This window comes from Biomphalaria glabrata, chromosome 2, assembly GCF_947242115.1.
Source record: "Biomphalaria glabrata chromosome 2, xgBioGlab47.1, whole genome shotgun sequence".
NCBI classification, from domain to species: domain Eukaryota; kingdom Metazoa; phylum Mollusca; class Gastropoda; family Planorbidae; genus Biomphalaria; species Biomphalaria glabrata.
In genome coordinates this window covers 54,373,031-54,388,273 of record NC_074712.1, presented here as the reverse complement: position 1 = coordinate 54,388,273, position 15,243 = coordinate 54,373,031, and the positions used below count along the sequence as shown (strand labels likewise).

The 15,243-nt window shown below is 36.6% G+C and overlaps 1 protein-coding gene across 1 annotated transcript; it reads left to right on the top strand.

The window, feature by feature from the left end:
• The first annotated feature begins 2,642 nt into the window (after positions 1–2,642).
• Positions 2,643–14,676, top strand: LOC106055584 (5-aminolevulinate synthase, erythroid-specific, mitochondrial-like). The gene is made up of 9 exons (XM_056021470.1): positions 2,643–2,772; positions 3,844–4,066; positions 4,415–4,599; positions 6,062–6,241; positions 7,356–7,520; positions 8,830–8,969; positions 12,128–12,256; positions 13,507–13,692; positions 14,143–14,676. The coding sequence occupies exons 1-9, from the start codon at positions 2,721–2,723 to the stop codon at positions 14,215–14,217; spliced, it is 1,335 nt and encodes a 444-aa protein (XP_055877445.1). The 5' UTR covers positions 2,643–2,720; the 3' UTR covers positions 14,218–14,676.
• Positions 14,677–15,243: the final 567 nt, after the last annotated feature.

Sequence of the window (15,243 nt, the reverse complement as noted above, 5' to 3'; positions counted from 1 at the left end):
CACCCTGGCCACTCTTCTTGCTTCAAATCTTGAGACTCCGAGACTTACAGCTTCACGCCATGAGGAGCGATGGAGAGATAGTGTTTTCCCAGGGAGGTCAATAGAAGCGCTATGAAAACACTCTCAAGAGCTCCTTCAAGGAATGCGATATCGACGTTTACGGCTGGGAAGCACTACCTGTATATAATTTTAGTTTGAATATACACTCCCATATTTTATTTTTCATCGATTTGAAACTTCACATACTATTCATTACTTTTTAAACATACTGGTACTTTCTGGGTATATGTATTCTTTTCTATCTGCTATTCTTCTCAAGTAAATAGGAAGCACGTTTCTAACTAGGTTAGTTTAATATGCATTAAATTGCGCTCGATCCAAACTCTGTTGAAATGACATAATACAAGGATTGTATCTTAATGTTTTGCACCTGATGGCTTCTTATTCGGACACATAATTTGTTTGGATAGGTGCCATTTATATGTGTCCTAACCTAATATTATTCGAAGCTAATAGATTGAGAAGGTCTACAGAGATTCGCTCTAATCAAACACTCTGAGACAATCATCACATCCTGTTTTGGTGTCAAGGGTGGCTGCCTGGTCGTGTGGTTTGCACGGACTGTCGTTCGGATTTATCGACGGTCCAGGGTTCAAACCCTGCCCGCTCCCATCCCCCGTCGTCCTGCGGGAGGTTTGGACTAGGAAGTAATTATCTTCAACTCTGAAGGAACATCCGAAACATGTAAAACATTTTACAAACAAACATTCAGTGAGTTGGTTTTTTTTCTTTTCTTTTTCAATGTCTGAACAAATGGCCTATGACATAACAAACAGACCACACTCCTCTTTCGTAATGCGTAGTGACAGGGGCTTGGTAGGGCAAAGGAAAACAGTTGTGACAAAGTATCACAATGTTACAATGATTCGATCAGGGGAGGGGGGGGGAAGGTAAAAGAGTCAATTTAATTATATATTTAAAAAAAAAGGATTGAACCAAAAGTAAAAATATTTTTTTTTTCCACGATGAAAAAAAACTTTTGTTAACTTTATAGTGGACATCATTTCTGTAAGTTGTGTCACAATGTATGTGTACTCTGTGACCCTAAACATTGACAATCGTAATCGTTGGAATTATAATCAAATACTAACGTTTAATTTCGTTCCTTGCATCTTTCTGAAACGTTGTTGCAACTCGACACTTCCACTATTCATCAAGTCACAACTAAGTTTAGAATGTACCATTTGGATCATCAAAACAACATTGACATACAAACCTACAAACATCAGAGCACAGTGGCGCAGCTAGGCTAGGGGGAAGGGGGATCCAAATTTAATTCCTTTAAGGGGGGGCATCCCCAAATGAGTGTCCAAAATGTGTTTCTACATTACATATTAGGCCATTATCTCAGGGCATGATCTTGAACGTCAAAATGGAGGAGTCCCTAACGAGGTCCAGCCCCCGCCCCCCCCCCCCCAGCCAAAGCAGCATTGAAATACAAACTAATAGAAATTTTAAACAAGCAAAATATAAAAATACTTTTTAAAAAAAAACGTATCTAAGGGGAAGAACTGTATATTTATAGCCATGTCCATCAATACTACAGGATTTATTTTCCTTAATCAATAAAACACTAAATTAGTCAATTACCACTAATTAATTTACTAATTCTTGAATTGTTCTTATTTGGTTAGGAACAATGAATAATTGTACAAAGTTTCAACTTTATCTAAGAATTTGTCAGAGTGACATCGTTGAAGGAGCCCACTGGTACATGTTCCAACTGTCGTTAAGGAAGGTTACCTGTTACCTGTGTCTTCTGCTCTCACCTTCTGAACTGGTTCTGAACTTTGTGACACCATTTCTGTTCTTCTCTCCTCCAGTAAATCAAGTCTTCAGGTAGAGCCCTTAATGAAGTTGAATGACGCGCACTTCGCTACTTTCCACCCACGAACAAATGTTGTGGCTAATGTTGTTAGTTTAGAGGGTTAAAGGGGAAAAGGTAACAGTGTTAAATGTTATATTTACTTACTTCTAGCGTAAATCAAAACAGTTGAATTTACACAGTTATCTACCTTGACTTTCCTCCAGCGCAAAAAGGTGCCGCTTTAATATTTCAACTTTAGTACTCATTTAAATTTAATGCGTCTTGGGTAACGTCAGGTCTTAAAATAATGGCATGTCCATCTCATTAAGATTTTAGCTCCACCACCTTATGATCTAGCACTCAAGCGCTTTACCAGGCCCAGCCCAAGGCAACGAAGCGCGACAGACATTGGTCCCGCGCTGACCGAGACGAAGTGTATTGTTAGCCTACCGACAGGTGGCGCCGTGATTGTAAAAATGTTCCTATTGGTTAATAACGTAAAACTGTTTAAGTTGTTTGGGTTTTAATGTTTACGTCTATTTAAAAAAAAAAAACGCACACACACATTCCGGAACCGGATATGAACTTAGCCAAACATATTAACTCATCGAAAAGTTGAACAGAATAAAACCCTTATTTAAAAAAAAAAATAGATTGACGTCTAGAAAAAAAAATGTTGATATGTTTCAGGATCTGTTCACGTTTTATCCTTGTACTAAAAAATGCCATGACTGCTAGCACTGCTATATAAGACACAATGTGGTCTACGGGATTGAAAGTTAGTTCGCTGTGGAGCAGTGATTGGTTGTTTCTAACTTGAAAACTCACGTCCTAGGAACTAGGCTCAGTCAAAATGAGGATTTTTGTCTCCAGGCTGTTCAACAAGACATTGACACAGAATATTTGTAAGGGTGTAACAGGACTTTATTTTATCGCGGCATTTTGTTTTCAAAACATTTACAGAGGGTACTCTAATGTTTGTTTGCTTGGAGTGGGGCGGGGGGGAGGGCGCTAAGAAACCTGTAAACGAGATTCATTTGATTCACTTTAAAATAAAGTCTTATTGCCATTGGATGTCTGTCTGGTCTTGCGGTTTGCGTTGCGGGACCGTCGTCACGATTGCCCCGAGTTCGATCACTGTTCGTTTTCTGCCAGCAGGAGGTTTGGAAAAGTTCGGCATACTCATTTCTGGAGGAACATTCTGAACTAAATATTTGTTTATAAAATGTTTCTATTTGTTGTTTTTTATTTCTTTCTGTTGCACTATTGATAAATTTTTAAAAAATATGTAAAATGTTGACGAAATATCAGTGCATTGAACTGCAGGATTGCGAATTATACTAGAGAAAACATTGCTGACACTATTTTACAACACACTTGAATAGCAATTATTTAGACGCAGGTGAATCTTACTTTTGTTGTTACTTGGGTTTCAATAACTCTTCGGACTCTTTGGATTAAGTATTTATATGTAGTTTTAAATGTGATTTGTTTTAATATTTTCAATATGCAAGTTGTCATCGGTTTAAAAGCTTGCACATTTAGTTGAGTTAGAACTCACACAGGAGTTAATGGTCAAGACGTTAGCATAATCGTGTTTTTTTTTCTAGATCTTCTTAATTTAAATGTTTATTTACTTTTCGCTCTAAAGAAATTAACGCACAAATGATACACTGATGTTGGGGTCTTCCACTTGAGTCAAGGAAAATATGTTTTGACCATACAAACCAATTCAGAAGAGGTTTCGTGACAGTTTCCATAAGTTGATTTCAAAGTCTTGTGGCTACCAACTGTGCCAGGTTCTTCTTTTTTTTGGTGGGGCCGACACAGCCGTTGAGCTGATTGGAAAAAAAATAGTGTTAGGACATCAGCTTTGATCTCAATGATGTCCGAATTGAAAATCAGGAATTCGTTTTATCCGTAATATTTGTTTTGTTTTGTCAGATTTTAGTTCCAAATTTTTATCTCTTCCCCAGCAAACAACTCTCACTATGGCTTTGACTACAAAACTTTTTTCTGCAATCTCATTGAGGCCAAAAGGGCGGATAACTCGTACCGTGTTTTCAAGAAAATTTCCAGAAGTCAAGCGATGTTTCCGGTAGCCCAAGAAAGTAGCCACGGAAAACAGAATATTACTATCTGGTGTAGCAACGACTACCTTGACCTTAGTATGCACCCAGAGGTCATTGAAGCAATAACGTAAGTCGTGAATATTTGCAGAAGTCCCACTTTGAATGATGGGATACTACTTTGAATGTATTTTTATTTTGTTCGATTATTATTTACTGTTTTGTTGAGATGTTTTTGTCATATGACAAACGAAGGTTCACTCTAGCTATTCGACGTATAATGTCCGACTTTGCCACAACATAGCGTTAGTCATAATTGTGTTAAAACATGTAATCTACATCTGCCACAGGAAATTAGTTCAAAGCATTTTCTTAATAATTACAAGTTATATGTTTATTAAATTAACGTCGAAATGTCCTCGATTATTGATAAGATAAGAACTGCTTCCTGCACAAGATTAACTTTGCCTTTTTGCAGTGCTGCTGTAAAGAAACACGGGTCTGGTTCCGGTGGCTCTCGATCAATATCTGGAAATTCCCCATATCACGAAGAGTTGGAGATGCAGCTTGCAAAGTATCACCAGAAAGAGGCTGCCCTTGTCTTCAGTTCCGGTTTCGTTGCTAACGATACAGCGTTGTACACACTTGGAAAACAGTTGCCAGGTAAGCACAAAACGTTGGTAGTTCTTATTATTTCTCTGTGGTGCTTCAAGTCTTGAGAGTCGAGCTGGTCCCTTTGCAAAGTCTCATGATAGATAAACATCTACGGTCACAGGCTAGGCATTTGTAATCCCCAGACACAGCCTCGTTTTCAAACTTTTTCCTGCTCCTGGTGTTTTGATCATGTTCCATCCAGGACCCGTTCTTTATGCTTGTATCCAGGACCCGTTCTTTATGCTTGTATCCAGGACCCATCCTTTCTGCTTGTATCCAGGACCCAGTCCTTTCTGCTTGTATCCAGGACCCAGTCCTTTCTGCTTGTATCCAGGACCCAGTCCTTTCTGCTTGTATCCAGGACCAGTCCTTTCTGCTTGTATCCAGGACCCAGTCCTTTCTGCTTGTATCCAGGACCTGTACTTTCTGCTTGTATCCAGGACCTGTACTTTCTGCTTGTATCCAGGACCAGTCCTTTCTGCTTGTATCCAGGACCCAGTCCTTTCTGCTTGTATCCAGGACCCAGTCCTTTCTGCTTGTATCCAGGACCAGTCCTTTCTGCTTGTATCCAGGACCCAGTCCTTTCTGCTTGTATCCAGGACCAGTCCTTTCTGCTTGTATCCAGGACCAGTCCTTTCTGCTTGTATCCAGGACCAGTCCTTTCTGCTTGTATCCAGGACCCAGTCCTTTCTGCTTGTATCCAGGACCAGTCCTTTCTGTTTGTATCCAGGACCAGTCCTTTCTGCTTGTCCTCCATGTGGACCTATTATACTTTTTTTTATCCCCTCTGTGGGTAGATGCTTTGTAAAAGAAATATCAACATACAAAATTATTTGCATATATTGCTTTAGACTTTTCTACCGAATGTAATAATAATCATGATCATCTGCTGGTCTGGGATAGACCTATTTTGACCAACAAAAAGGCAGATTTTAATCGCCCTGATCTGCTGTTCATTGATAAAAAAAAGAAAAAAAAACGCTATCATTATTGACATCGCCGTACTACTGTCTCATAAATTAAGAAAAACTGAATAAGAAAAACAAAGAAAATATGGGAACCTAGGCTTGGAGATTAAACGTTTATGGAAGTTATCTAAAATAACACTATACCCCTTTGTCATATCAACCGAGGGGATAATAACAACTGACCTCACAGACACCTTCAATGCCCTTAACATTCTTAGGGACATCTTCGTTTCCTGTCAGAGGGTGGTACTGCTGCAGACTTGCCACATCACCAGAAAATTCCACAGTGGAAACTGTTAATGGGACTACATTGAATTTGTTTCTCTTTAACGAAACTTGACCCTGGCAACGCCAGAGAATGAATGCTCGTTCGTTTCTAAAATAATAATAATAATAATAATGTTACTGTTCATGAGGCAATCCTTTATTCTTAGACTTTGTACCACTTAAAAGAGTAAAATGTTGAAGCCGTAGGCTACAAAAAGTTTTCTTCTGTTTTCTAGGGGTCCATTACTTCTCTGACTCTGGGAACCACTCCTCGATGATCACTGGTATAAGGAACAGCGGGGCACACAAGCACGTCTTCAGACACAATGATCCCAAGCATCTGGAGGAGCAGTTGCGTCACGTAGCAGTGGACATCCCCAAGATTGTTGTCTTTGAAACAATACACTCCATGGACGGTCAGTGAGAACAAACAAACACGTTTTTAATTGACAAAAGAAAATGTATCGTAAAAAAAAAAATAATAACAAAACAAAAGTTATTTTATGTTTTAAAAGGAACTTGTTCGTTTGTCTGCTTCCGTTTTTTCCATGAGGTAGACTTAAACTTTCATTTGAAATTTCAAGACAACCTAGATCATGGGACTAGAAAAATAAAAGATCACCATAATGAAAACACCAAAAAAATATTTAAAATAAAAAAAAAAAATTAAAAAAAGACAATACACTATATGTGAAGTTATAGAGCAATTATTTCGCTCATAATAGCTAATGAATGTTAGATTTAAAAAAAAATGGAAATTTTTTACCCCGCCCCATCCCTTCACACACACGCACAAACACAAAAACACATACACAAACACCTTTCTGATAAAAAAAAAAATCCTGGTTAATTGAATATAACTGTACTAGACCTTATTCTATTCTCTAGACAGCCCCTTAGGTCTAGACTTATAAGGCGTGCGCAAAATGTTACTTTGATTAAACTCTTGAATGAATAGACCCACATACCCGTTTAAAAAGTTATAACGGTCAATCCAGTGTGCCCAACTTGATACATCAACTGTCAAATTTCTAGGAAAGTCGTTAGAGCCGTTTTCGACAACCGTGTCCACCCAGGTTTTGGGCTTTGCCCACCCATTCGGAATGGGCGACTTGAATAAAGATATTATTTGGCACAGAAAACTAAGGAATATAACTCGCTGTTATCGATGTACATTATGTTTCATGGTATTAATTCCCCTTGTATTTAAAAACAAAAAAAAAAGGTTTCTGTTACATTTACAAGGCGCCTTACTGTATACTATTCCATCCAAGTATTAAGTTCTCTCTAAATTAAATTGGAACAGTTTCTTTTATTTGTTTTTAATTTTTTATTAAAGATTTAAAGTACATAACAACGAATGTTTTTTTTTTTCATTAAAATATCTTTTTTTAATATTTATGAGAGGCAACTCTGAAAAGAACGCTTAGTCCATTATAGTTCATAAGATTTATACACATTTGGAAACATAACCGTTGAGGTTTTTTTATACATTTAATTTCACCGGTCATTTATTGTTCTTATTTAAAGGATCCATTGCCCCAGCAGAAGAAATGTGTGATGTTGCCCACAAGTATGGGGCAATCACATTTGTTGACGAGGTACATGCAGTGGGTATGTACGGTCCTACTGGCGCTGGGATTGGTCAAAGAGATGGCTGTGTCCATAAGATGGACATAATTTCCTCTACTTTAGGTAAGTCTGACATGAGATCGTATCAGTGTTATTTATTGGAGTGGCAATCAGTGCAGGTGTCTTTTGTTTCGTTCGTTGTTGCTGAGTTTTTATAATCGGAAGAAGTATTTTGTTTTAAAGCAATTTAGACGACATGACTGTGACGTAATATTATGTACCAGCCATTTCTGACAGATTGTTCTCTTTAAGATAGTTGAAATACTATTGTTTTGATATACCAAAAGTGTCAAAAAAATACGTCACTACTTTTCAATGTTGAAATGAATTTAGAACAAATCAATTCGTTTTTGTTTCTTTCTTTAAACTGACATTTTGAAATACTTTGAAAATTGAGTCGCAAGTTATTCTGACATAGCACAGGTTTCTTAAACAAAAAAAAAAGAAGATAATAATACATTTTTAAAAGAGTCGAAATGTTATTGCGAAGTAAGCTAATTTTATTTAATTAGTTTTTTTAAATTGCTTTCATATAGCGCACCGTTCTTGCTTACAGCATGCCCAGTGCTCTATGCGGAAGGGTGTATTGCGGTGGTTTTCCTGCTGCAAACACAACTCTGCTCGAGTCGGGATTCGATCCCTAGACCACTTGTTAGGTGGCCAGTTCGTTACTAAACGGTTTTGGCCTCTCAGAAGGCACATTTCGTATTCCATACACTAGACCAAATTCGTAAAAGTGCTCCTTCTTCCCTAGTGCCATTAGAGAATGAAATGGGTTGCCTGAATCAGCCAGAAAAATCAACGACTTGGCAGAGTTTAAGTCAGTGTTTCCCAAACTTTTGACCTATGTGTACCCCTTTTTTAATGTTTGTAAGGTTGAGTACCCCTAGTAACCCAACCCCGTTTTAATATATTAACAGAACATAATAAATGGTTGTTGTTTTTTTTAAATCAGCATAGCATAATTAATGAGGTGCAATGCGTACCCCCTTCAAAGTCTTCCCGTACCTTTAGGGGTACGCATACCCCACTTTGGGAGACACTGGTTTAAGTCATTGATTAGTATGCTTGACTAGATTGACATATGAAATGCGTAGGACGTAATTATCTTCTCTTTTTTTTTTTTTTTGAAGTAACGTCTGCAATATATAAGATAAGAAACACATCCCTTTAATGTTAGAAATACGTCATACATTGAGCTATACCAGCATACGCTTGACTGAAATAAGACAGAATGGCTTCCTTCTACGGCTTATTAGTATTTCGTAAGAAAACACTACACCTAGGTTACTAAATGTCGCATTGATATTAATCCAGATTTTATACGAGATTATTTGTAAGATTATTTTTCAAATGTCCTGCTCACTACCAGGTAAAGCCTTCGGTCAGATGGGAGGCTACATCACTGGAGACAGAGATGTGATTGATGCAGTGCGGAGCTATGGTAACGGATTTATATTTACCACTGCCCTCCCGCCCCATGTCATGGCTGGCTGTCTGACGTCATTGAAGGTAAACGACGTGAAATTTGTTGATATTGGTTACACGCTTTTTTTTCTCTTTAAACAAAAACACAAACTGAAATTGTACTTAAACGTCAGAAAATTCTTGAGGCTTGCAAAGAGTTTTTATTCTAAATCACCAACATATTAATACGACCTTCTTACTAGGAACAGTACCAGGAAATGGAAGAGAGGCAGCAAAAAAAAAATACTAGAATCTAAAAAAAAAAAGGGAAGAACTTACGATGGGTGAGACAGAATGACACAAATATGTTAAGTATGAAAATAAAATGGGAAGTCGAATTAATCGTAATGCCTTATCAACAGTAATGAGGCATGTATATGTACAGACGGACATCTTTAAAATGGCTTTTTTTTTTCTTCCAGACCTAAAGGTACAAATAGCGAGTCTTAATAAATGTATGTTGAGGCGTTAGCTGTGTTGTCTTTGGTACACTAGAGATCTAGATGTTCCTTGGAAGAAGAAAACTATTTAGAAATACTTCCACCAAAGATTTAGCTTTTTGTCTAGGCACTATCACTCTTGTTATTTCATTTCATAATTAATTCGCTGGAACGCACACACAAAATAAATTATTCTTAATATATCATTTCCAAGAATGTTATGAGAAGGTCGTGTTGCATGTGATTCAGACTTTCATCATGATTGTCCTTGGTTCGAACCCACTAATGTCCATAGCCTCGATCCTCTGTCGTCCTGCAGATGGTTTGGACTAAGAAATGAAAATCTGTAGATGCGTCTGAAACTTATAAGACATAACAGAACAACAATGTTATAAATTATATTATTCGATATTTATTCTATCTACTACATTATATTATTGTCTTTTTCTTTCACAAACACATTTAGAAAACAATTAAACTCTGACTGGATAAGGTCATGTTTTAAAACGCGTACAATAAATCTAAATCAACAGCTTGGTGCATGGGATGGATTCATATTAAAGAAACAACTCTGGAGCAAGCCTTACTTTGTGTTTCAATTTTTAAAAAAATGGATTTCAATTAAATAATTTAATATTTGAAAAAGGTTAACGACATTAATGAATTGATTGCGTTCGTCTGATGGAAATATCCCTCAATAGCAAAAGTGTTACAGATAAATGAAAGGCTGATGTTTGGACAGATGATTGTAGTACATCAGTTTGGACAGATGATTGTAGTATATCAGTTTGGACAGATGATTGTAGTACATACAGTTTGAACAGATGATTGTAGTACATCAGTTTGAACAGATGATTGTAGTACATACAGTTTGAACAGATGATTGTAGTACATACAGTTTGAACAGATGATTGTAGTACATCAGTTTGGACAGATGATTGTAGTACATCAGTTTGAACAGATGATTGTAGTACATACAGTTTGAACAGATGATTGTAGTACATCAGTTTGGACAGATGATTGTAGTACATCAGTTTGGACAGATGATTGTAGTACATCAGTTTGGACAGATGATTGTAGTATATCAGTTTGGACAGATGATTGTAGTACATCAGTTTGGACAGATGATTGTAGTACATCAGTTTGGACAGATGATTGTAGTATATCAGTTTGGACAGATGATTGTAGTACATCAGTTTGGACAGATGATTGTAGTATATCAGTTTGGACAGATGATTGTAGTACATCAGTTTGGACAGATGATTGTAGTACATACAGTTTGGACAGATGATTGTAGTACATCAGTTTGGACAGATGATTGTAGTACATCAGTTTGGACAGATAATTGTAGTACATCAGTTTGGACAGATGATTGTAGTACATACAGTTTGAACAGATGATTGTAGTACATCAGTTTGAACAGATGATTGTAGTATAAGCTAAAAACAAATAACCGCAGCTTACTTAAACCTTTAGAATGGTTCTGACTTTTTCTTTGAAGTATTTTAAACACTAGAGAAAATTGAATAGACATTTGATTTGCATTACACCTTGAACAATGGCCATTTTGGGGCTATGATGCTACGCTAAATATGAACATAGGTCACAGAAAGATTTCTCTTTTTCTCACAAAGCTGATATCAACTCACTCTGTTTGGTAAAAAGTTTGTACACGTTATTTCTTCCTGCCTTATCTCGAATCAAGCTAATCGTACAATTATTTCTTTTATCGACAAAACAAGAATTTTAAAAAAATTAACATATCAACTATTGGTAATTCATTGTTTTATTTGGTAACTCGAACTAACTTCCTCCCCCGCAAAGAACAATCTACAATTTTCCAACTAAGAACAGGACACACACCTCTATTAAATTACCATCAGAACAAAATAAACTCCACACAACTCCCCTTTTGCAGACACTGCAATCACCCTAATGAAACTGTAAACCATATCATCTTTGAATGCCCCTTCCTAATCCACCTTTGGCAGACCCTACTTCCATTGCAGCCCAACATAACCAACACCCTGTACGGCAGTGCTGAACAACTGAAGAAAACAGCACACTTTTTTTTCCTTGGCACAGTCTACAAAAGAGCTCACAGCTCAGCAGCAATAAAGCTGGCTAGAAGAAGAAGAAGAAAGTATCTCGAACAGGGGAAAGAAATTGTACTTGACTAATAAGATGGTATAAGTTGAATTGGCCCCCTTTATACTTTGTAGGTCGTCACTTTAAGGTTTGAAGCTATCAACTGCTATAAAACCTTCTATTTTCATAAGCGCTTCGCTGACATAGTGGTTAGTGTATTGCTTGAGGAGGCAGAGGAGGTTTGAGCCCACGATTTCGAATCCAGGTCATTCATCTTTCTTTTTTCAATAAATGCATTTTAAAAAGCGGTCACCCAGATACACTTTCTCCCACCCCACCTCCACCCCACCCCAACTGGGCCAGACAAATGATAGGATGATAGCGCATTGAGAAAGCTAAAAGCATGAAATTGTGCTTAATAAAAAGAATTGGTAAAAACATTTATAATAGCACAGTTTTATTATTATTGGTCTAGATCTATTACAAATTTAATTACATGACTGATCGTCTGATCCAAACTAATTGATACAATTACGCTTAATAAAAAACTGTATTTTTTTTTTCTTTTTTGACCTCTGGCTTAATTATTGTTTTTTTGTTGTTGTTTTTTTTTGTGAGTTTCTCCTAATGGCTGTTGGTAGACTTTGATTTTTCTATGTCTTTATTCCACCCCAGATTCTACAGGGTCAAGAGGGGCGAGAACTGCGTGAAAAACTTTACAAAAATGTTGTGTACATGAAGAAAGAGCTTAGTCTGGAGAAAATTCCCGTCATCCCTGGCACTAGTCACGTGGTTCCGGTTATTGTAAGTAAAGTGTGCATGTTTTAAGAACAAAATATTTAATTGTATTTTCCCTGTACGTTTGAGTCTGTTTTTTTTTTTTATTTCTTAAAATTTTACTAGATAAGATTTTATCTTGTATATAGGGGCAAGCTTGAATGCGCGGTGGCTGAATGGTAAAGAGCTTGACGTCCGAACTGGAGGTCCTGGGTTCGAATCCTAGTGAAGTCTGGCATTTTGAATTTCATGATCTTTGGGGCGCCTCTGAGTAATGGGTACCTGACATTAGTTGGGGAAAAGTAAAGGTGATTTGTCGTTGTGCTGGCCACATGACACCCTCGTTAACCGTGGGCCACAGAAACAGATGACCTTTATATCTTGTCCAATAGATCCGCATGGTCTGAAAGGAAAACATTAAAGTTACCTATACTTGTATCCCATTCAAATGATCAGTTCCAGCATATCGTTCGTCTATTAAGTTTCACATAGCTCATTATTCAGCAATAAAATATTTTTTAACATTAACTTTCTAATAGAATAAAGGATGTATAGCTGTTTTCAAGGCTTACCTTAAACTTAGCTGTTATGTAGCCAGCACAACCAATGACACCCAATCAATGTCTAGGACCCTTTGAAGCTTCTACAGTAGAACTCAGCGATGTCCTAACATCTTAAATAGAAATCATCACATGGGGACACCAAACTCTCAGTTCGAAATCTGATCGTTTTACTTTTAGGCCAGCAATTAAAGTCAAACTTTTTAAACTTTATTCATTTATGTTAGACTTTCAAAGTAGAAGTAAGAGAGGCCTGAGGATACTATGTTCATATACGGTTTATAGAATGCGGAAAGCCTGGACAATGGCTATAGTCAATGCGGCAATCACAGCAGACTCTCTCCCCCACTTAACTCAGCTGATATGGACTAAGGTATCCGATACATATTTTGGATCAGCGGCGTCGCAGGTTCTGCCAGGGTCTAGCTTTTCAAGCTGCGTAAGGGTCACCGGCTCCTGAATTTCAACAGGACTGACTCATGAAGCTTTTCTGGGATTTGGGCATTGCCATAAGGCAGCAGAGGTTTGAATTTCAAGTTTTCCTTCTCCTAGATGGGTAACTAGCCAGACTATCGAGCTCTACTGCCCAAAGCTTTATACATGCAAGTTTTCATTTGACGGTTTATGTGTTTACAAAGTATTGAATGATAAAACCAGACTTGACGACTTTAGGTTTTTACAGCTAGATCTAAATGAATCGATCTCCACAAACAATAGGTTGGTGATGCCAAAGCCAGTACCAGACTTTCCAATGACCTCATTCGAAGATTCGGTATCTATGTCCAGCCTATAAACTACCCCAGTGTGCCCAAGGGTACGGAGAGGTTACGTGTGGCACCCACCCCAGGTCATTCGACTCTGATGATAGACAGATTCGTTGAAAGTTTATCAACATTGTGGAAGGTGAGTGACTGACGTCCCGCTTTTTCCGTAGTTTTTATTATCCAAGTCGATCACTATCATTTCACAATTAACAACTGCTAAATAAGGTAAAACTTGTAATTTTTCAAGTTGGAAATAGTGTTAGCTTCAAGGGAAAAAAATATTCGTTAATTATTAGATTGAAAACTAATTCTTGGGAGTTAATGCGTGGAAAACTCTCTCTTAATTTATTTCACATTAACAGTAATTAATAGCCATTACATAAGATGCATCAAATTTCTATTTCATGACAACATTTGATGAATCTTTTCATTAGTAGCTTTACAACTTGGTATTGTGAAATCGTTTTTGAAAAAGTTATTCAGCAGAAGAAAGAAAAACGCCGGCTATAATTGTACTCATTAGATGAGACTTTTTAATTGACGGTTTTATAATTGATTCAAGGCTAACTCTTTTTTTTCTCTTATTTAGGAATACAATCTGCCTTTGTTGGATCATCCTGAGGAGTCAAAACGTGGTGACATACAGATATTGTCTCATCAATGAATTATTTATATGTACATTAGAATGCTAACTATTCGTTTGTAAAGTTGGTTATAGATTAATGAAAATAAAAGAGAATTATTTCTTACTGCTGACAATGTTTCGGAGACTAATGCCTTGGCATTCCTCAAGCAAAATCTCCCTCTCTCTCTCTCTCTTTCTCTCTCTCTCTCTCTCTTTCTCTCTCTCTCTCTCTCTCTCTCTCTCTCTTTCTCTCTCTCTCTCTCTCTCTCTTGCCTTCATCAAACTAAAAAAAAAATCTTTTAAATATTTTTTTTCATTTAATTAAAAATGTAAATGTATATCTAAGAATGCCAAAGACCTTTTTTAAAATAACAATATTTAATATTATTTGTCGTATTTCATGGCCTTCACATTCCCTACACACATATCTATATGTATTAAATGTTGTGCAATCCGTGTTATTATCCAATGTGTACATTTTGTAAACAAACGAACAAATGTGAACAAATGTGACTTCACTTTATTCTATGTATATATATAATTGTGTCATGTAATTTTTTTATAGACTTTTTGTTGGCAATTTGACAACTGACTGTCATAATTGTGATAGTTGGGTCCTTCCGTAAGTCATCCAAAGAATAAAATAAAGTATAGCCTCAACGTAGGAGATGAGTCTGCAATAAAAATATATGTTAATGATGTATTTAAACCAATATGTATATATCTTTTTTTTTCCCATGTTTCTATTGCAATTAAAATGCCTTTATTTATTAAAATTTACCATTGGAGTTTGTTTAGTATTTTAGAGACATATATCAGAGTACAAGTACATGTATTTTTAACTTTAACATAGATCTTTTGTGAAATAAGTGCTAGGTCTAGTCGATTACTAGTGAGATGCCAAGTTTAAAAATAATAATTAAGGCCAGAGTTTAATATGAACAAAAATGGTTAAAATCAAAGTTCAGTTATTACATTTTAGTTACAAACTAAAATTTAAATTGTGAAAAGTTTGTGAACATAGGGGTGGTGGTGGTTGAACCGCATGTTTCTGTTTTCTGATTT